Source organism: Callorhinchus milii, unplaced genomic scaffold, assembly GCF_018977255.1.
Source record: "Callorhinchus milii isolate IMCB2004 unplaced genomic scaffold, IMCB_Cmil_1.0 Scaffold9, whole genome shotgun sequence".
NCBI classification, from domain to species: domain Eukaryota; kingdom Metazoa; phylum Chordata; class Chondrichthyes; order Chimaeriformes; family Callorhinchidae; genus Callorhinchus; species Callorhinchus milii.
Window position 1 is genome coordinate 11,409,360 of NW_024704750.1, and position 22,227 is coordinate 11,431,586.

General features: G+C 40.3%; 1 protein-coding gene across 2 annotated transcripts in view; it reads right to left on the reverse strand.

Annotated features, from left to right (window-relative positions):
• LOC103175180 (RNA-binding protein Nova-1) overlaps positions 1-14,627 on the reverse strand; it is a 121,450-nt gene extending 106,823 nt beyond the window's left edge. For both annotated transcript variants that reach the window (XM_007888022.2, XM_007888021.2), the window contains exons 1-2: positions 14,406-14,627; positions 12,489-12,632 (exon numbers count right to left, since the gene is read on the reverse strand). In XM_007888022.2, coding sequence (XP_007886213.1) covers positions 12,489-12,632; positions 14,406-14,541 — 280 coding nt within the window. In that variant the 5' untranslated portion in view covers positions 14,542-14,627. The remainder of the gene's footprint in view (positions 1-12,488; positions 12,633-14,405) is intronic.
• Between the last annotated feature and the right edge of the window lie 7,600 nt (positions 14,628-22,227).

A 22,227-nucleotide genomic window follows, 5' to 3' on the forward strand; every position in this document is an offset into this window, starting at 1 on the left:
ATCTAATTTGTTGTTGTTGTTGTCAACAACAAATTACATTTGTATAGCTGATCAATATTCATTTCATAGCACTCACACACTTCATGATTTGTCTGTTTCTCTACTGCTGGGGAATAGTGGTGAGGCAGGGTGGTGGGGCTGCCTGCTCTTAAATCCGACTATTTTAATGTTTTTGTGTTTCCACCAATACATCAGACTTTGTATCAAGTAATCATGGTAGGTTTTGAAAGATGAGAAGTAAGTGATTTCTTTGCAATAAATGGCAATGTATAATGTACATTGCTTCACAACAACAGCTCATTAACTTGAAGCAACATTGCACATAAGTTATTAGAAATCTGTGCCTTACTGACCTGCGTCCCAGCGTGATGCCGTTTTGTGGAGACAACGATCAGAGGAGGAAGAAAAGGCATTAGAGAAGCCATAGTGTAGGCGGTACATTTGAATTTAGATATTATAAATTCCAGGTCTGCAAATATACTCTAACACCATTAAAATTCCTCTCCTGTCAAAGTGTGAAATTTAATTTGATATGCGATTGTGTGGTAACATTTGAATTATATTTTTTGTATCAAAATTAATATTCCTTCTTCAAACATAGCTGTTGGTGCCCAATGAATGTTTTCTATACTGAATTTCAGCAATTAAATCATGGCTTCATAGACTTTATCGCATCACATAATTCATAAATCGCAAATAACAATTATTTGTAATACACATCTACCCAGAAAAATCGTTCAGTGTCTTCATTACAGCCTCAGTCTTTGTTTTGCAATTGCATTGCTATTCCTTGTTCAACATGAATCCTGATCATCAATATAACCGTGTGTGTGCGCGTGGAATTAGGGGGTTGTGGGTGTGGGGGGATATGGGTGAGCATTGGTGTGAGGGAGTGGATGTGGGCTGGTGGGTTCGAGAGTATGATAGTGATTGTAAGAATTTCGGTGCAAGAGTGTGAGAGTGAGTGCAAGAGTATGGGTGTGAGTATGTGAGTAGGTGCGAGAGTGCAGGTGTGGGCATGGGCATAGGTGTGGGTCTAGGTATGCATGTGCGTGTACAAACGTGGGAGAGAAAGTGTGTACATGTGTTTTTGTGTTCATGTAATATTAATAATCCTTGGATTTGGTAAGCATTTGATATCACATTGTTGAGACGTCTCAAAGCGCTTCACAGAATATATTGTAAAGTTGATTGACTGTGTATTTTGTGAGCGAAACTCAGCAGCCATTTGAGCACAGCAGTATAGATACGTGCTGTATATACATGTGGCATGTGTGTGTATATTTATGCGTGGTATATGGTGTGTGTGTGTGTGTGTGTGTGCACTATATTGTGACGCTGCAGCCTCAAAGGGTCAGATTAATTAAGCTCAGTAGCAGCTGCAGTGCAACGTGAGAAGCACATTGCTCCATTTCCCACCAGTCCTGCCCAATTACCTGCAGCATTCCAGTACTGGACAACTGACATCTACCACACTGCTCGCTAGACTGTATTCCCTCTAGTCTCTTGATAATTTTTAAACAAAATTCCTGATCCTTGGAAAGGGTTGAAGGATCCCACACCTGCTGCAGCCAGCAATGATGAGTCCAGTGAGAGGTTAGCAATCAGAACTCTGCAGATGTTGCTCTACTTTATATCATCGCATCGCAAACAAAGTTGGAAATGAGATAACAATCTCCTAATACTCGAGCCTCAAAAGTCATTTCTATTTCGAAAAGATGTGGCCTAGCAGACCTACAAAAGCTAAGCTTGTATCCTGGCCTGCCTCCAATTAGAACAGCTGAGACTAAATATTGTAGTCAACAACAACAAAGAACACATTTTCCACATCTCTATCCCCAGCAGAACAGGGGAGTAGGAAAAGTCTACCAAGCTCAACGAGTTTAAAACCCAATGCACCCGGTTTTGCCTTGAGGTGAAAAAAAAAACTTCTGATATGCAGGTTGGAATTAAAGACGCTTGCTTGTTGAACTAGGCCTTTGTGAAGCTATCCGTTAGGAAGAGATCTATATTTCCAGGATTCAAGAATGACCAATTCGTTCATTCAGATTACTGGCGTCTGCTCTTCACTCGCTGTGCTCTGGCAAGAAACCCAGGAATCGGTTTAAATAAGTGCATAAGTCATGCATTCTATCCACTGACATCCATGATTGGCTAGGCTATAAACCTAGGCTATTCTCACTTACAAATATTACTCTTCAATTCATACCTGTAGATTTGCAAGGTTGGGAGGAAAGAATTCCAAAAGAATTTTAAAGTACTGTATCGTTTTAAAATATATATTTAATATATTGACAATCCCTCTCAAAAGGAAAATCTAGGAGCAAGTATTTTGCTGAATAAAAAACAGATAAATATGCAGCAATTACATTAAATTGACCCTTCGATCTGATTGCGATCAATTGTCAACATGTAAAGAGCAAACTTGTCATCAGTCGCCGTCCAGTTCCCCCCCCAAAAAAAGTTCCCAGTACTTCTGGAAAAAAGCTCACACTGGAGAATACATTCCAGACTGCAACCTAATCCCAGAGTTAAAATGTTGTTTCTAAATTCTTGTAAATATGACGTCATCTGAACCCTCCCCCCAACCTCTTTCAAGTAAACTCTTCCAAGTTCCCTTACACTATAAAATATGCGACAGGGAACAAGCCCTTGGAGAAGAATTGTGTTACAAAAATGTAAAGTTAGCCATATCCTTCCACAAACCACATAATTCATTCCATGCATTTCTAATGGCTCGAAGGATTCAATCACTCCCTTTTGTGGAGTCCTGTAGCTCAGTAGTTAGAGCACTCGCTTTGCAAGTGAGAGACCTGGGTTCAATTCCAGGCAGGGCGAAACCTTGGGCAAGTTTCCTTACTCCACACGCCTAATAATAATCCCTCCAAAAAACAAAAACAATAATTAAATTGGTAATTTTCAATCTATGACTGTTTGTGGGACATTGCTGTGCGCAATTGGCTGCCGCGTTCGCCCACAAATATACAGTCAACTCACTTTACAGTATATTCTGTGAAGCGCTTTGGGACGTCCTCCCGACGTGAAAAGCGCTATATCAAATGCAAGGATTATTATTATTATTATTATTATTATGATCCAAAGCAACTTGAAATACAATTAAATCACTATCAAATTTGTAACTTCTGCAAATAAAACTAAGTTAAAGGTAGCTTTTTTTAAAATATTGCAGAGTACTTTTATATCGTGGAGTCCTGTAGCTCAGTGGTTAGACCACTCGTTTCACAAGCAAGGGACTTGGGTTAAATTCTCGGCAGGGCAAAATGTTGGGCAAGTTTCCTTACTCCACACGCCTCTGTTTACCTAGTAAGTAAAAAATAATAATAAAATAATAAAACAGTATATTCTGTGAAGCGCTTTGAAACTTTGCAAAGGCGTGATAAGGTGCTATCTCAAATGCAAGGATTATTATTATTATTACTTCAGAATAGACTCAAAGAGAACCAGTTCTGAAGTATTCCAATGCTGCTGATGAGAGAGAGGTCCCAGCCCTACCTTGCTATTAGTGCAGGTCGAAATCCAAATCACCTGCACCATCAAAGCAACTGCAACAGTCGGGAGTTGTAAATATTTTGATCACATAATGTCCCTGGTTTCTTTGAAAGACCATAAGGAACCATTTACCTTGCTATCTTGAGTAGTGTTGCCTCCAAAAGGCAGGATGGAGGCACACATCAGGACACAGACAACAACTGCAATATAAACATGGCCACAATCTCAAACAGCATTCGAGATAAGAACTGGAAGTGAAGTCTCTGCTGCTGTTTTAACATTTAAAATTCATCCTATTAAACCTGCACCATATGCCTGCTTCTCTATTGCACCTTAATCTCAAGTTCTCCTTTCTTCCAATCCTACACTTAACTTAAACCAATTAACTTAAACGGCCTCTTGTAGCCTATGAAGCAGTGTGGAACAACAGTTGATGCTGCCCTGGAACAGAAATTACACACACTCTGCATTATTTCTCAATAATTACTTCTTTAGGATGATACCAATTATAATGGGTAATCCATTAATTTACTGGAATGTAGACACAGTGGAAGCCATCCCATGTGAGAAGGTGGGTGTCACTTCTGTATGCTAATTGTCATCAGCAAACATTGATGGTCAGTGGACAGCAAGAGCAGTTGACAAAAATAAACAACAATTTGATATAGCACCTTACCATGTCTTCAAGACATCTCAAAGCGCTTCACTAAAGTGTAGTGACTGTATATTTTTTAGCCAAAATGCAGCAGCCAATTGTGTATCGCAGTGTCCCATGAGCAGTCATGGATTGAGTGATGAAATTATTATTATTTTTTGAATGAATTATTATCCCTGGAAAGCGATCCCCCTAATCGACTAATGATCGGGTTCCTACTTACTGCTAGGTAAACAGAGGCGTGTGGAGTAAGGAAACTTGCCCAACATTTCGTCCTGCCCGGGAGTCGAACCTGGGCCTTTGGGAGCCCCCCTCCCATGCTCTCCGCCTCCACTTCCCCACACCCCTACCCCTCACTCAGCCCGGCTCAAGTGCATAATAAATACATATGGCAGTTTGGAATCTATAATGTCACCCTTACATTACTTAAGGAGCCAATACAGTCAATAATGCTTTAATCCTTCTGCTTTGAGCACTGTGTGATTTAGGTCAATAGTTTAACATTACAGCCCTCAACATACAGTTAGTCAATAATTTACAAGGGTATGATTATAGTTTGATCTTTAAACTCATAAAAATATATTTTTCTACATAATCGGGTGTTAGCTAATTATGACCAATGAGCACAATCATTGCACATAGTAAAGCACCTATTTGGGATGACATGGGATATTTAACCTGCACCCAAATAGACAAACGGGACCTAGGTTTAATGTACCATCCAAAGAATGGTATTTTGACAAAGAAACACACCACCAGCACTGCATTAGAGTACCAGCCTAGATGATGCCAGTTTAAGACATAGAGCAAGAACCCACATCATTCTGACTCAAGGGATGAGAGAGCTATCAACTAAGCCAGGCTGATACATTGTAGGAAATTATTTGTTTGCTTACCCACAAATAATTTAATAAATCTTTATTTCATAAACATACATGAAAATAAGTTGTTGAGACTCCAATTGAAAACATTCACAACTCACTGATGATTTCCTTACCACCTGTTGTAAAATGAGAATTCACAGCAGCTGTTTTTAACTTTTTTTACAACACAAGTCCAGGTTCCTGAGCTAACCCCAATGTGTGGAGCATTGTGAAAAACAGGTTAATTTCTTTCTTCATTCACTTATGATTTAGAAAAATAGTTTCACGGGAACTATTATTACTGCTTTCTGTGTGACAGTGGCTCTGTAAATCTCAGTTGGATGAATCTTCTGAATGCACCACAATTTGTATTACAGAAGTGCACTCTATATCTGAAATACAATAGCTAGCTAGAATTGTGCAATTAATTACTCACATTTTTCAATTAAAATGTTTATAATCTATTATTTCACTGAGCTTGATTACATAGTTATAGTGCTGTACACTCATCAAATTTGGAAAGATTAAAGTCTACAGAGATGGACCCATAGATAACTACATTTTAGTCATTTGCTGAAGTTTTGAATTTATTACCAAGCTCATCAGACTGCTAGGAATTAATATTAAATAATTATCCTCGCATTTGATATGGTGCATTGTCACATCTTTGAGACGTATCAATGCGCTTCACAGAATATACTGTAAACTGAATTGACTGTATATTTTGTGGGTGAAACCCGGCAGCCAATTGAGCTAAATTGAAATAAATGACTGCACTGATGTCCACTCAGTTGTAGTATTAGCAAATTGCTAAGCAAAGAAACTGAACACCTTTGAATAGTACCATTTGTCAATACTTTTGTTGAAAGGAACTGACGATTATTACAAAATGCCATTCCAAAAAAAATTGATAAACCAAAAACTTCAGCTGAGCTGGCAGATTGCTTAATGGTCAAAATTGAAAGAAGCCAACAACAGACCAAAATATATCTGATAGTTTTAAACCCAAATCATTTATGATGAAACATGAATGGGATTTGGATGTAGTTCGACCCACTTGAAATATTAGTTTTTAAAAATGCATAATTGTAGTTAATTATAATAATAATCCTTGCATTTGATATTGTACCTTGCACCAAAGTGCTTCACAGGATTTAAGACAATTTAACTCCTTGAAGCTGAACTGACATATATGGCAATGAAATGTCGGAATCGAGCCAGCAGTCTGTGGCGGTCTCGGTGGTCCAGTTCTTGAGCCAGGCAGGTCCGCAGTCTTCCAGGGCACTGTTGATGACAGCACAGCCAGCCTGGCTCATCGGCAGGACCTGGAATGGCAGACCAGTCACTGGGGGCAAGGAGTCATCCGACTCAGCTCCTGTTTACCCTGCAAGCCAAAGCCCCAACTAATAAGGTGGTTCCGGCTAGACAGGCAACAGGACAAAATACTTACTGTAAAGAGTATTTTGTTGATGAATTAGAACTCAATTATCAAGCAACTACTTTTGTTTACAGAAATATATGAACCCTAAATTAAATGCAGCAAGATCAAGTCACATTAAAGAGAGCAATTAATATTAAAGGACTGCTCTGAGTAAAAAGTGACTGTAATGGATTAAATGCGGCAGGTTTCTTATCAAGCAAGAATAGTTGGAAGTAATTGGGGATCCACAACTCATTTCTGGATGTAATTATTGGTTCCAGAAAAACATTTTGGATAAATTCAGAACATATAGAAATCCAAGGCATAATCAGAATGGATGAAAATAAACAACTGTTTATTCCCTATAAGTGCATAAGTAGAGGAATATGCTTATGATTTCAATGAGCTCTGAAACGGAGGCGTGCTGTCAGTTTTATAAACTGAGAAATTGTCAACAGCCAGCGTGAGGAATCTCAAACAGTAAATATTTTGGGCAATGTTTAATGACACCGAATTAATGTCATATAAAATCAAGATGTTAAAATGGAGTTATTTGGAGTCCTGTAGCTCAGTGGTTAGAGCACTCGCTTTGCAAGCGAGAGACCTGAGTTCAATTCCAGGCAGAGTGAAACCTTGGGCAAGTTTCCTTACTCCACACGCCTAATAATAATCCCCCCAAAACCAAAAACAATAATAAATTGGTCATTTTCAATCTACGACTGTTTGTGGGACATTGCTGTGTGCAATTGGCTGCCGCGTTCGCCCACAAATATATATACAGTCAATTCACTTTACAGTGTGTTCTGTGAAGCGCTTTGGGACGTCCTCCCGACGTGAAAAGCACTATATCAAATGCAAGGATTATTATTATTATTATTATTGGTACCTAGTGATGTACTGTTTTTTGAAAAAATATATTGACATGATTTACAATCAAATAAGAAACAAAGTCTGTGGTATCAATTTAAACTAATCCTAGAGAGGGAAATTTGGACAAGTTCAAGATACATTACAATGTGTCAGTTCTGGTGGCATTTGGCAAAACTAATAAGCATTTACCAGCCTTACTAGGGGTGTGCTATTTAGGGTTAGGGTAGTAAGTGTGTGGAATGGGGAACAAAATGATTATCCAGGCAAAGAAAACCACCCCAATAAACTTGCGTTCATATTGGATACCTCTGTACAAATGGAGAAATCCTTTCCTGGTAGCTAGCCACAAACTATAGTGTTCTAGCATATATTTAACATTAGTTAGGAGTCATTGCCATTGGTATCATCCATGTCATACTGGCATTAGACCAGTATCCATTCAAACCCATTAATCACGAATGACTCGGTACAGTACTTTATCGCAGTGTATTCGTTCAATATGGTTCGATTCTGAAAATTCATCCACGTTAAAGGGCAAGCTTCCAGATAGCACTAGTTTCTGATTATTACAATAAGCCTAAATGCCACCATAACTGCCACGTTACAATTTGTCCTGCCCCTTCCTCCGTCCAAAGTTACTCTAAAAGAAAGAGACCAGAGAATTATTTCTTAATTCTTGATACGAAAAAAACCTTTGTTCCTAAGAAAGTAACCATTTAAAACCCATCTGCACTGGTCACATGATCAGCAGCTGCCCTGTTGAGAATTGTCAGTGTGAGCAGCTGGCAGTTTACTATATGCCAACAGATTGCCTCCCTCTCCTGATTTGTACTCTAGTTTAACACTAGCTAGGCTGCAGTAGCATGAGTCTTTTGTAGTTTAGGCAAATTGGCAGCTCTTCCAGACAATTATGCGGATAGGTTGAGTACAGTGTGCATAATGTTAATATGGTAACCTTATAGGAATTACGAATCTCTGCCACTAATTTTTTCCTTAACCAGGCACCCTTTCTTCCACATCCAACCGACTAACGTTCACGTCATGGTGCAGAACATCCTTCTACTCAAAATTTCATGTTACCACACAGTGCAGTATGGAAGGAAATTGGTTACAAAGAGGGAAACCGCATTAATATTGTTTTAATTAGCATTTTAAGCACGCAATATTCTTCTCTATTTTCAAAATGCTCATTTTCTGTGATATAGCATCTACGCAAGCGAGTCAGTAATTTTATGGTAGAGTTTTATTAGAAAAATGAATTAGTAGGGAGTAAAAACCATAGGGCATTCATTAATTCACTGCAGTTTTTTTTAATACTTATCAAAAAAGGAACATTAATGATATTGAAATCCTCAAAGAGAGTTTAGCATTACATATGGTTTGTAATCTGCATCAACAGAAAGGAGGTACAAGGTAATGAAAGATTTGGTTATGCAAAAGCACAGTGTGATTGTAATTTTCTGCTTCAGAAAACACAAGTAAATTACCATAGAGTGTGATAACTTTAGTTAAAAGTAATGCATCATTTTCAAATTCAGAGTGGCATATTTCGCAACCTGCACAAATCTCTGCAAAGGATCTTCATACAGAGTGATGGGCCCTGCATATATCTATTTGCAAAATAAGATTTAAAACCTTCAGCTGCAACATCTCTCTAGAATAAGCATTTGCTACAGACTTAATTAAAGCTAACCATTCCATTTATCTTATTCCATGAAGATACTGACAGTGCAGTGAGCTAACTTTTCATGCAATTTATTTTGTTTTAAGCCATTACTTCATTCAACTAAATCATTTTGTGCTGATTATTTAGGAAAGGATGTTGATATTCTATATTCGATCTTTAAGAATCCATATTTTAATCAATACTGAGCATCAAGTCATGTTTATTTCAAATCATACCCTCAATTTGCAAAGCAATTTTAATGTTTTTGGCTTGTATTTCAAAATAGAAATAGAGCTAAAGAGTACACAATGTGCTTTTTCCTCAATACACTAAAAGACTAAGAAAGATAACTAAGGTATGGTACTCTATATCCCTTAATATTGTACTCTATATCTCTTAGTATTGTTTGTAATCCAATGGTCAATGTTCACTGTCAATGTGCGACAATACATTATTTATTAAAATTTTCTTTGAAATTCAAAAATGTAATACATACAACAACAAATTACATACGTATAGTGCTTTCATGTCAGGAGGATGTTCCAAGGTGCTGATACAATACAAAAGATGGGTTATGTTTAAGGGACTGGATTAATAAGTCAAGTTATTTTGGATACAGGCTTTGTCGCCTCATAAAACAGCAAAAAAAGGCAGAATGGCCAATAGTAAGATACTTTTGATGTCTATTTATTTGTATTATAAAATTCTATCAATTTGACCAAAGTATTATAAATCTGGATGGTCTTCCAAAACTTTTCAATCGATATTTGAGCTGTCAACTGTATACTGAAAACTCCCAATGAACAGAAACTAAAATTAGCAGCAACCCAGAGATGCACTTGAGTAAATTACAATTAGGCAACTCAAAATATTTTTAAAAGAAAACTTAATTTAAGAGATGACCCTACTCTCTGCTCAAGCACTTTGTATACTCAGCAGCTCAGTGAAAGAAGCCAAGGAGACCACCTGTCTTTCAATGCACATTGTGGCTGCTGAATACTCAGTGGGGGAAAACAATACCGTTTAGATTGTCACTCTTCAACAGGACATTCAGAAATACAGATTCACTGGGAACAAGTGATAGAACCAGCTTAATTTAGCAACAACTTAAAGTATGTTGGGGTGGGGGGGTGGGGTGTTGTGGAAACAAAACCATGACTCAACCATACATGAGATAAAATATCACGTTTTAATAATAATAATCCTTGCATTTGATATAATGCCTTATCACATCTTCGAGACATCTCAAAGCGCTTCACAGAAAATACTGTAAAGTGAATTAACTGTACATTTTGTGGGTGAAGCTGACTGTTTTACACAGTCGTCAACTGTTTTACCCAATCGTCAACATATTATGATATTACTAACATAAAATAATAATTATTTTTCCATACAACGTGTTGTCAATTTCACTGTTAGAGCAGCAGCATCATATTCATTATCATCTGGTAAGCCATCAATGCACATTCTATTTGCATTTCCATACTAAAGAGCAGTTATTGAGGATATTAATTTGTATAATTCTATATTCTGTACTACAACATTCATGGTGGAAAAGTATAGAGATGTTACATCACAAAGATGGGTGTATTTTAAAGGATTGATTGAATAGGAGGCTACAATACTTTCTTTGGCAGTCTTTCAAAATCAAATCTCCCACTATTTCAGAGCATTACAATGGCCAACTCGAACCCTTTCAGAACTGAAGGTATTCAGATCCCCAAACCATTCTTCTCACATTTCCTATGACGCAGTTATCAAAAAAATACACAAAAGAAATATTTTCTATTCCACAACATTCCTGAGATGCTCTGCAACATTGTGTCAAAGAATATCACTGAAGCCTCTCAGAGGGTATACCTATTTGGAAACCAAGTGTTGTTTTTTGAAAAAATAACAAATTTAAAAAACTCGTTTTGCAAAACGTAGTCTAATTCAAAGTGCTACTAAATGGAAACAAAAAGTTACCATTAAATACCACAGGTCCATTAAAGCCAGTGCCTTATTCACATGAGAATCCAGTGCTCCGGACTTCCTTACTGAATTTGGGAACCATTGTAGCAATGGTCTTGGGTGATGCACATAAAACATGCGCATGTTGAACAGAACACTTGGAAACGGCACATTTGTGTGCCTGGTTTCTGCAGGAAGGAGGGAAAGGAGACCAGAAGACATCTGCTGGGAGGCAGGAATGCCAGGACCTCGGAATATACAGCAGGCTGGTCAAACAGAAACATTGGGGATGATCACTGCACACGCGACTGGGGGGGAAAGATGGTCAATATGGAAATGGGTTTAAATCATTAAGCTTACAAACTCACTCTCGTATTATATAATTCATGCATAGAATACACATACGCTCAGGGCTTCCCGCACCGTATGATCTATAAAACCAGACTAAAGCTCGGGATCCAGCTGTCAAAATCATCCTGTTCTAGATTGAACATCCAATTTGCAACAGACTGTCCCTTCATTCCTAAATTTCGCGACACAGAACACACACACACCCACAACCGAAAAACAGCGCAATTATAACCATGAGCAGCGCCCTCCCCTCTTGCTATATTATTGCAACATTTAAATAGCCCCCAAATTGTTTGGCTGCAGCGGCGTCATACCAGCTGTCCCGGCCAGATCATGGAATTCATTCATCTCATTGGACACAACCCCACGGCTCCAAAGCAGCTTTACTGATTCAAAAGCAATAACCTTCCCTTTGCATCTAGTCACTGGGTTTTAATTTAACCGACTCCACTTCAGTCAGATCCCAGAGCCCAGGTGACAGTGACAGAGAGACACAACGCGTCCAGCCCAGAATCCCTGTCAAACCCAGATATCTATCTCCAGTAATCAGCAACAGAGGAGCACAGGCAAGTCCACACCCCCCCCCCCCTCCCCACACACCCCCCATCACCAGTCTTCACACATAGGGTATCATAATGACGACCAATGAAATATGACCGATTATTAAACGTGTAATAGATTCTATAATAATGGGCTCCTAGAGATCCCGCACTCAAAGGATGGAGCAGTTAGTCGTTCTTTGCAATTGCCTTGCGATCATTGATCAGTTTATACATATATATACACATAAAAACATATATATATATAAAGGAAATCCGCAACATCCGTACCCTGGACCCCAAAATGATATGAAGTCAATTTCATAGCGGGTGACAGATGCGGGAGAGGTAAAAAAAAAACATCACTAATTCGAGTAGGAACGAGTTTCCTCGTTACGGGGAGAGGTGAGGGGGGGGGGGGGCAAGAACACACGACCCCTTCCCCCAAAAAATTGGCTGTGAAGGGCGACAGAAGTCTTCTCTTTCTTTCCAACACCCTTCAATTGGTCACAGGGTTACTATTTACAATAGCATCCGAGATTTCTTCTTTTTTTTGGGGGGGGGGGGGGGGAGGGGTTAGGGGAGAGGGGAAGAAGGGGGTGGTTTCCCCCACCGACCAGGGAAACATACACAAGACCGAGTGAGCACGGCTTCACCTTACCTGGGTAGAAATCTTTGGATTTGGACAGTTTGATCGTGGCGCCAGTCTCTTTCTGCAGTTGGACAATGGTCTGTCCTCCCTTCCCAATGATAGATCCGGCAGCATAGCTCGGTATAAGGACTTTTAAAAAATACTGGCCGTCTTCTGCAAAAGGAAAAAAAAAACACACACGAATTAACACAATACTGTACAACGCGTCGAGCGCAATGAATGATGTCCCCTTTTGCTCCTGAGTGCCTTCGGTATATTAAAAGAAAAGTACAAATCGCATCAGACCAGTTCAGTGGGTATATATATTTTTTAATCTCATATAGTTTGATATACGATTGCTGCACTGTGCTACTTATGAGAAAAAAAATCATCCATTATTTAAACGATGATGTGCATTGTCCTGCATTAAATGTATTGGTCATTCTATTTATTTGCACAACATATCGGGTTACATTACACACACACACAAAAAAAAAATTCGGTTATGCCAAAACGTCACACAAAAAAAATGACATTTGGTGATGCAGACGGAGAAAGAGTATCTCTGCGTACCCATGTTTAGAAGGATTTTGAATAATGTATCAGAAGATGATGACAGACACGGTTTCCATGGTGATCGTGAATTTGTAATTGACCTATAAAACCGCGCTGTTTGCGTGCCCCCGCCGTTAAATAGCTCCACATACAGCAATATGTAAATAAATGAACGCGGTTCAACTGAGAGCAGCTGCTGTCTGCAGCGCCGATGGTTACAGACTGTGAGTGTTTACCTTTAGGCACAAGGTACGAACACAATTAACAAGTGCACGTGAAAGAATGACCCCCTCTTTAACGCGGTGAAAATGACACCCCGCTCCAGAACCTCCTTTGCATTGCATCAAATCGCTATCCTTGACAAACACGCACATCACTTGACGGCAGAGATCCCTGGCGTGTGTGTGTGCGTGTGTGTGTGTGTGTGGAGAGAGGGGAGAGGGGAGAGAGAGCAAATCCCAGATTTCTTTAACCGAAGTTATTAGACAGCGATGATCTCTTTAAGCTCATTAATTAAAGGATCACCTCGCTTCAATCTCCTGACTGCTCTCGACATTGTAACTGCCTGAGATAAACAATGGATGCCCGGGTAGTACTCTCAATCTCAAGTAACATAAGCAAATGAGAAAAAATGATCCCACCAAACAAACAAACAAATCACTCGCTTTAAGTAAAAACAGTAAATTAGCTCAATAACAGACTGACAGAAACACTTGCAGACACAAACCATCAGCTAATGGACAAACTTAACCCTTTGCCTAAACGCGAATACAATGCACAGCGGAACCCTCCTCGTTTATCCACCACCCCCTCCCCTCCCTCTTTGTTGACGGAGGTGTAACAGTGTAATAAATGAACAGTGGAAAGTCAACTGCACTCAAAACACTGCGATTCGTGTCCACACTCCACTCCTGATCAGAGCAGAATGACCGAGCTTCTGCCTGGTCAGCCTCATGATCCTCTCTCTCTCTCTCTCTGTCAACGATCTGTAACCAGCCGCTAGACTAGTGAGAGGGTAGATACATTTCAACATCAGCCAAAGAAATTAAGAAGTTGCCCCCCTTCTCCTCCTCCTCCTCCTCTTTTGCTTCTCTTCTTCCTCTCCCTCCACCCCCACCACCACACATCCCCATCCTACCTCCCCCACACACACATCTACACACAATCACACACACCTTTCTCACCAGCAACACACACACACTCACACACACACACAGATAATCACACAAGAAAAGCAGAGGAGGAGGAGGGGGGGGGAATATATACAAAAAAAAAGGTTTTTTTTAATGGGATCACAGCAAAAAAAACCGAGACGCCATTTTTCCAAAGGCTCTGGGAAGAAGCTGAATGAATATTTTTTTATATTTAAAAAAAAAGGCTTGAGATACCCACCGCCGGTGTTGGTTCTCTTGGTGCTGCCCGCTTCAGGAGGCGCTTCCAGAGGTCTCTTTCTCGAATCGGGGGGATCCAGGTCTATGGGAACCCCCGTGTGGGTCCCGTTCTGCTGGATGGGAGCTGCCGCCATCATGTTGCTTTGCTTTGGTTTGGGAGCAGAGATGCGCTGTAATAATTATTATAATTCTTTATAAAAGAGATTTTTTTTTTCTTTTCTCCCCCCTCCCCCCCACCCACCCCCTGTTACTACTACTACTGCTGCTGTTGTGTGTATGTGTGTGTGTGTGTGTTAGGGGGAAAGAGAGAGAGAGAGGGGTGGGTGAGTGAGTGCGTTTCTTTTTTTTCCCCCCTTCTCTCTCTCTCTCTCTCTCTCTATCAAAAATAAATATAAACAACAAAAAGTGAATGGGAAGAGGAAGGGAGGAGGAGGAGGAGGAGGAGGGGGGGGGAGAGAGGAAGGGAGGGAGAGGAGGAAGAAGAGGAGGGGGAGGAGAAGAAGAAGAGGAAAAGGAGGAGAAGAAGAAGAAGAAGAAGAAGGGAGGGTGTGAAAGAGGCAAGAGGAGAGAAAGATGTAGCAATGCACGGGGGCTCCTATTCTACTGCTACAGCTATTGCTGTGGCTGCTGCTGCTGCTCTCGGTGCTGCTTCGCTCATTGTCAGCGCTGGAGCTGCCCGAGTTGGGGGAGGGAGGGAGGGATGGCGGGGGGGGGGGGGGGGAGGGTCGGAGGTCACCCAACCCAAGCAGACGCAGCTCCTCTCTCTCTCTCTCTCTTTCTCCCTTCCCGGCACCGTGACAAGAGGAGGAGGAGGGGGGGTGGAGGGAGAGAGAAAGAGAGAGAGAGGGGGGGGGGGGGGTGGGGGGAGAGAGGGGTGGGCGGGGGGGGGGGAGAGAAGAGAGACAACCCGCCCGCCCCCCCACCCCCAGATTGCCACGGCAACAGCTGACTGACAGCCCCCTCAGCCTATCGGGTGTGTCCGGCGTCGCCGCGCGTTGTTCCTGCTCTCCTGACGTTGGAGGGGGAATTCGGGCCCCGGTTTCAGGGCTCGCAACGCCCAGGGCACAGGACAGGCACAGGACAGGGCCCGGGCCCGGGCCGGGACAGGCGGGACATCCGTCACCGGCTGTTGCTGTGGAGGCTTCTTGCAATGCAACGGAACCCACCCCTCCCACTCCCTCCCTCCCTCTCTCCCTCCTCCACCGGCTCTTCCCGCATCACTGCCTCCCGGCCTGGTTGATGGCGGGGCGATGGGGCTGAGGAGGAGGAGGAGGGGGGTGGGTGGAGGTGGATGTAAGGTGTGCATTTGCGTTGGAGACCTTCGCTCGGTGGCTTGGCTGCTCAGACTCGGTTGCGGCTGCACTGACTTAAGTGCCTCCACGCTGGAAGGGTCAGGCTGATGAGATAGATATTTGGCTGTTACTACTGGGAGTTGCTGTTAGACCGTTCGCTGGTGTTACTGGTGGGAGGTTCTCTCTCTCGATTTCCCCATTGCCTCTCTCCCCCCCCCTCCCCTCCCACCTTCACTCACTCACTCACTCTCACTCTCAATCCTTCCCTCTGCGCTGCATCTCGACTCCCTTTTACGTCCTGCCGATCGCCTTGCCTGATGGTGGCTGGAGTGAGTGCCCGTCATGTGCTCGCCATCCCCTGGGGTGGAGGGTGGGGGGAGTAAAAAGGAGTTCGTGTCCTGAATGTTAAGTGTGAAGAGGAGCCGCTCGAGGTGCAACACCTTCACAGCACCTCGCACCGTCTCGGTCACCTCCTCCTCCTGCTTTCAACTTTTTCTTTGAATTACCGACCGGTTTGTCGCAATCCACAGAAGGCCGCCAGGATCAGGGGATTAAATAAAAAAAAACAACCCCCAACTCCAGATCGTGGCAAAGCAGCGCATTAATTACCACGCAAAAAAATAAACAATATAAGCGCCCATCGTCAAAACAAGATCGGTTTCTGAACAGTTGACAGCGTGTTTATCCCACGTGTGAATGCCCATTGTAATGCCCCAACGTGTTTTATCTTTTGACCCCCCCCACCCTGGGATTTATTTTTCACTTGACTACTATTTGTAAACATTAGAATTGTTTTGCAGATGCGCCTAAAGAGGAAATGCTGTTGCATTGTCGAGTGTCAGAAATAGAGTGGTTTGACAAGTTAAGTCTCGGTGTTGTGCATCCCAACCAATGCGAGATTAATAATACAGGGTCAATGACAGACACTGATACACGGTTGACTTTATTCTCTTTTACGATAACGTCGTGGCTGCAAAATACACCCCCTTCACAGTTCGGTGAAGTTAGAAAGTTTAAGCATATTTGAATGACAGGTCTTCCGAGATGCCATGAATACATCATCCGCCCCCAATCATAAATATTTTGCAACCCATCCTCGTACCGGAGTTTAATTGATATATTTGAGTGTTTGAGTCATCGCGGTTCCGTACAAACTCAGTCTCCTTTGAATTTTTTTTTAAAATGCTGCATATTCAAAGAAGGTGAAACGCAACAACAATCGTGTCTGTTGCCACAGCCGCATTTCTGCAATAACTATGACGGATTCGGCACTCTTATTTGAAAACTGATATGCACATTTTTCATGGGGCACATTCATGGTTTTTTTTTTTGCAATGCGTTTACATGGAAGATGTCAGGCATTTAACATATAAAAGACGCCGGAATGGTGTGAGAAGACGTAACAAGTGGAAGGAAGATTGGACATATTCAGAAGTCTGCCCACGCTTCTCTCTCTCTCTCTCTCTCTCTCTGGCTTTGTATGTCTTGTGATTGGTGCCGTCATTCGCCTTTGAAGTCTTGCTCTGTTACATTGCAATATCAACATTGCATCTGAGCCAAACGAACGCAAGATATATTTAATGACATGATTAAACTCAATGATCTCACGCACATCTCCCCCTCCACACCCCCTTCCGCATGTTTATCCAAAACATAATTTAAAATGCAGCCCTGGAGGTTTAGTATCTCGTGTTCAAGGTGTTTATTGCAACTGTAAATAACGAGACACAGCCTGCACACCCGTACTGGACGTAGAGTGGTAGCATTAAATCTAATGAACATTAAAGCGTAGCATTTTTCTCTCTCGTTTTATTTATGGAGCCACAGCAGTATTCAGTAGCGAGCAGAAAATATTTCCAACAGGTATGTCTAAAACCTTTCAGTAAATACTTATCACATCACCCAAATTGGATCTGTCAGGGTTAAAAACGAGCAATTTGTTTTCCAGGTGATCTAATCATATCCACAATACCGTATAAAACATACACAAATATGCCACAGGAAAGGAAATACATTAGTAGCAATGGCTGTTATCCTGTGACACCTCACAGCCAGGAATATTTATCGGTGTCCTGTGCAGAGATTACTTTACACTCGAGGGCTACAAGAACGTAACGACCACCCAAGAAAATCCCACGCCAAAACTTATTAATACATGATATTTTTTTCCAGACAGTTGTACGCTGCTGGGGGTGCAGTTTTATCAGCAACAACACGCTTGCCAGTTCTGATGCAAATTAGGCCTGACTCTGTCTCTTTCTCAGTCAATTGGGATAGAATGACCACGTCTCTACTGTAACACTGTGTAAAAAAAAAACCGTATTACATATTACAAATAAATAAGTTTATGCCGCTGGAGGCTCTTTACTTGGAATGGAATTGATCACGAGTTCAGATAGGGACTCACTGGTGCTTTTGCAAACTTTTAGAATATCCCATTTATGTTTCTATATTGCATTTCCCTCTACTGTTGCATTAAAAAGTTTAATGACTGCAGTTTATCGTCCTCTTACTACTTATTCTTTGAGACAAGAATTTCTAAAGATGACAGCATGAAACTCCATGAACTTCAATCTCCTTGGTTGGCTATGAATATGACCCACAGAGTCCATGGAACCTTGCCAGAAAGTTTGGCTGAATGGAGAATTTTAAAAATTGGGGCTTCATATTATATGCATGTGTGAATGTGTCTAAACACGGCCTGATAGTGTATAAGAGATTTTTTTTACCGCCCTGAATATATGAAATGGAGACCATTCTTTTAAAATCCTGGTGTGAAGTTTGCAGTGACTGATGTACACTGTGCCCACTTTACACTTTCCAAGGAGTTGCACTCCATGTTTGTGGTTACACAATGGGAAAAGCGAATGGCAAGGATTTCTCACCTGTCATTTGTAGACATTATTGATCTAAACGTAGTTGAGCTCGATGCCATTACTTGTATACATTTCGTGTATTATCCCACAGAACACTGCATATGAGCCATCTCAGAATGTAATCTAAATCGTTGTTACAGCAAACTACAGGATTCAATTAAGGGTTTTTGCTGGGAAACGTGACTGTGGATACTTTTTAAGGACATGGATTACTGAGATGCTCCAGAGTGATTTTGTTTACGCAGAGGGTTCAGAGATACAAAATCGTGATATAGTAACAAATTCAGACAAGGTGCAGACCTGATTGGACCTATATAGCTTTCCACGATGCTGAAATTGCTTTAATTACATAGAACACAGAAGGACCCTAACACAATAATCTCGGCAATTCTGCGGCGTTACACAATACTTTACGTGTTGAATGGCTACACGTTAAGCACAAAAAAAAAATCAGTAATTCTCAACGGTTGATAGCGACGCTTCATAACAATAATGTTAAGCACATCCCCAGGGATGCTCCACAGCACTTGCTGTAATCACAGAGGCGCAATGATGTTCCACAATACTGTGGATACTTTAAACACAGCCAGGCTCCACGGTAGATACTTTAAGTATAAAGAGTGCAATGGGCATGGGCACTCTTCATACTTTAAAAATATGTTTTAAAGCATTGCTTACTTGTAATTGTTTTTAAGCATATACCTGCAGGGTTGATGTAGTCAACTGATAGTGTGTCTTTCTGCTTCAGGTTATAACTAACTAATATTCTCATGAATAATAAATAATAAATCCAAGAATGCACAGGTGCAGGAACCACAATCACCTTCAGTCAAATGTAATCGTTGACAATTCTTTAAGGGTGACACATTAATCAACTTCTGATTGTCTTCATTTTCATTAATAATACAATACCTTCTTCACAATACTTCATCACCTTAGTGGCCTCGTCTCCCGTAGGATTACACCTCTGTTTATCACTAATGCTCCTACTGACTAAGATAGAGAAAGGAGTTTTACAGAGACTACACTGTAAGATTGCTTTCTAATTCCTAAATCTTTATTTGACAGCTCAGTGTGATAAGTTAATTAATTTGACCAGGTCAATAGTCAATTCTTCAAAATTCTGCAGTGTTTAGGTACCTTTGGAGTTTTTAAAATGGCCTGCATATCATTGCCGTGGGCCTATTTATCTAAGAACATCCCTGTCTGTTAATTAAGTTGTTAAGAGTCAGCATTCAAAGCACCTCACCACAAGTATAAGTACATCAAATCAAGTTCATTTTTTGCCCACAATGTATGCAGTCAATTCATTTTACAGTATATTCTGTGAAGTACTTTGAGATGTCTCGATGATGTGATAAGGCACATTTGAATTTGAAATCTGAAATTAAATTGAATGAAGAATATGATTCAATAATAGCAAAAATAATAATGATACTTCTAATCTATGCATTTGGTATAGTATCATTCATGTTGGGAGGACATCTCAAAGCACTTCACAAGCTATACTGTATATTTTATTGATGAATACGGCAGCCAATTTGGGCACACCAATATCCCACAAACAGCCATGATGTGAATGATCAATTTTATTTTAGTTTGTTGGTGATGACACCAGGAGAAACTCCTTCTCTTTTCAAATAGCGCATCTTAGCATCTACCTGAACAGACAGATGAGACCTTGGTTTAACATCTCAATGTGGGGCTTGAATCCAGAGGCAAGAGTACCAACAACAAGCAGACACCCTGAGCTGGTTAAATACATATTTGGCCAATTTTACTGATACTTAGAGCTGTGACAGATTGGTTTTTTTTAACAAAGACTACCTTTACCTTTACCTGAACAGAAGTAGGTCAAAGTGAGCCAATCTGAATTTCAAAAGCCCAGCCTTCTTGTTCATTCCAATATTTAGGTTACAAAAGGTGTTATTATAGTCTTTTCCGGTTCCTTGGAAATATCACCCAAATCTACAGTGAATTTGTTTCCTGTTTAACTTATTGTAATACATGGCATTATATAATGAGAGAAATGCTTTGAATCTTTTTTTTACTAAATCAAGTGAATGGTCAAAATTGTGCACTTGCTGGTATGGTGATATAACACAAAAGTACATAATGCGCAGTAAATGTTTTTTTTCGAGATAAGAGTTGCAATTTATAATAAAGGTTTAAAACTACAATACTTGAAATGCTGCAAATATTTAGAGAATGCTACAAATACACCAGATTTCTAGTTACATTTCTGCAAAGCCATCAGAACTATATCTGTACCAACAACAGGAATCTATTTTCAACTCCAGTGGCCTTCCTGTAACCAATTACTAACCTGTGTTTGTCTTTCTGCCTAATTTTGCTGTTCATTTTCTGTCACTGTTAATTTGCATTCATGATCATCATAAGAATAAATCATAATCAGCCTCTCTCCTCTCAAACTGGTCGGGATGCTTTCTTATACAACTTCAGTGTATTATTTGCAACTTAATGTAAAAAAATTCACATTTCAATTAAATTCACTTTGTTTTGAAATAAACAGACTTTTCAAATTGCAGGTTGGATTTTCATTGTCTATTGACATATCCTTTAACATCATCTTCTACTGAATTCTTCATTCACATCATTCACTCCAGTACATATAAGTCCTTCCTGGATTCCTAAAATATCCTATACACAAAGTGATAACAATAATGTCCCAAAGCTAAATCTTATGGGGTTAAGTATGAAGTAAAACTTGCAAAGTGTTTTATTGCAATAATAATAATAATCCTTGCATTTGATAGAGCGCTTTTCACGTCTTCTAGACGTCCCAAAGCGCTTCACAGAATATACTGTAAAATGAATTGACTGTATATTTGTGGGCGAACGCAGCAGCCAATTGCGCACAGCAATGTCCCACAAACAGTCGTAGATTGAATATGACCAATTTATTATTGTATTTTTTTGGAGGGATTATTATAAGGCGTGTGGAGTAAGATACATGGCCAAGGTTTCGCCCTGCCTGGAATTGAACTCAGGTCTCTCACTTGCAAAGCGAGTGCTCTAACCACTGAGCTACAGGACTACACACTTTTTGCAACCCAAAAAAGAAACACCAAAAAGGATGAATTTCAAATGAATTTTTTTTAATTTGCAAAGATTGGGTAGAAAATCCACTCCTTTATAAAAAGGGAGAGCATCAAAACATTGAACAACCAGATTAGGAGAAAAAAACTATGAATTAAGGAATTTGGGGATAGAGAAATGTTTAATGGAATATCAGGTAAAGGAGCTAAATATAAAAGCCAATAATATAGTTGCAATGGTCAAGATTAAATGACATAATTTAGTGGCTGTATAATTATTAAATGGACATTACATGTGAATATTAAATACTAGTAGTATAGATACTGCTACATAATTTGTAAATAAGAAACAATGCCACACAAAGACTCACAGACATTAATACAGTACATTTCTAAAGAAGCCCATTAAAGCAAATAGTATAAATATCTTCAATAGGGTAATAATATTTCAGGAGAAAGAGGGAACTGAACAATATGAACATGAGGGCAGGAGGTGGCTTTGGGATCATATGAAGTTGTTGAGCCAAATGGCCTTTCTTGTTCCTGAAGCAGTTCAGTCTCTATCATTCCATGGTACTCCTAATTTTGACCACCTC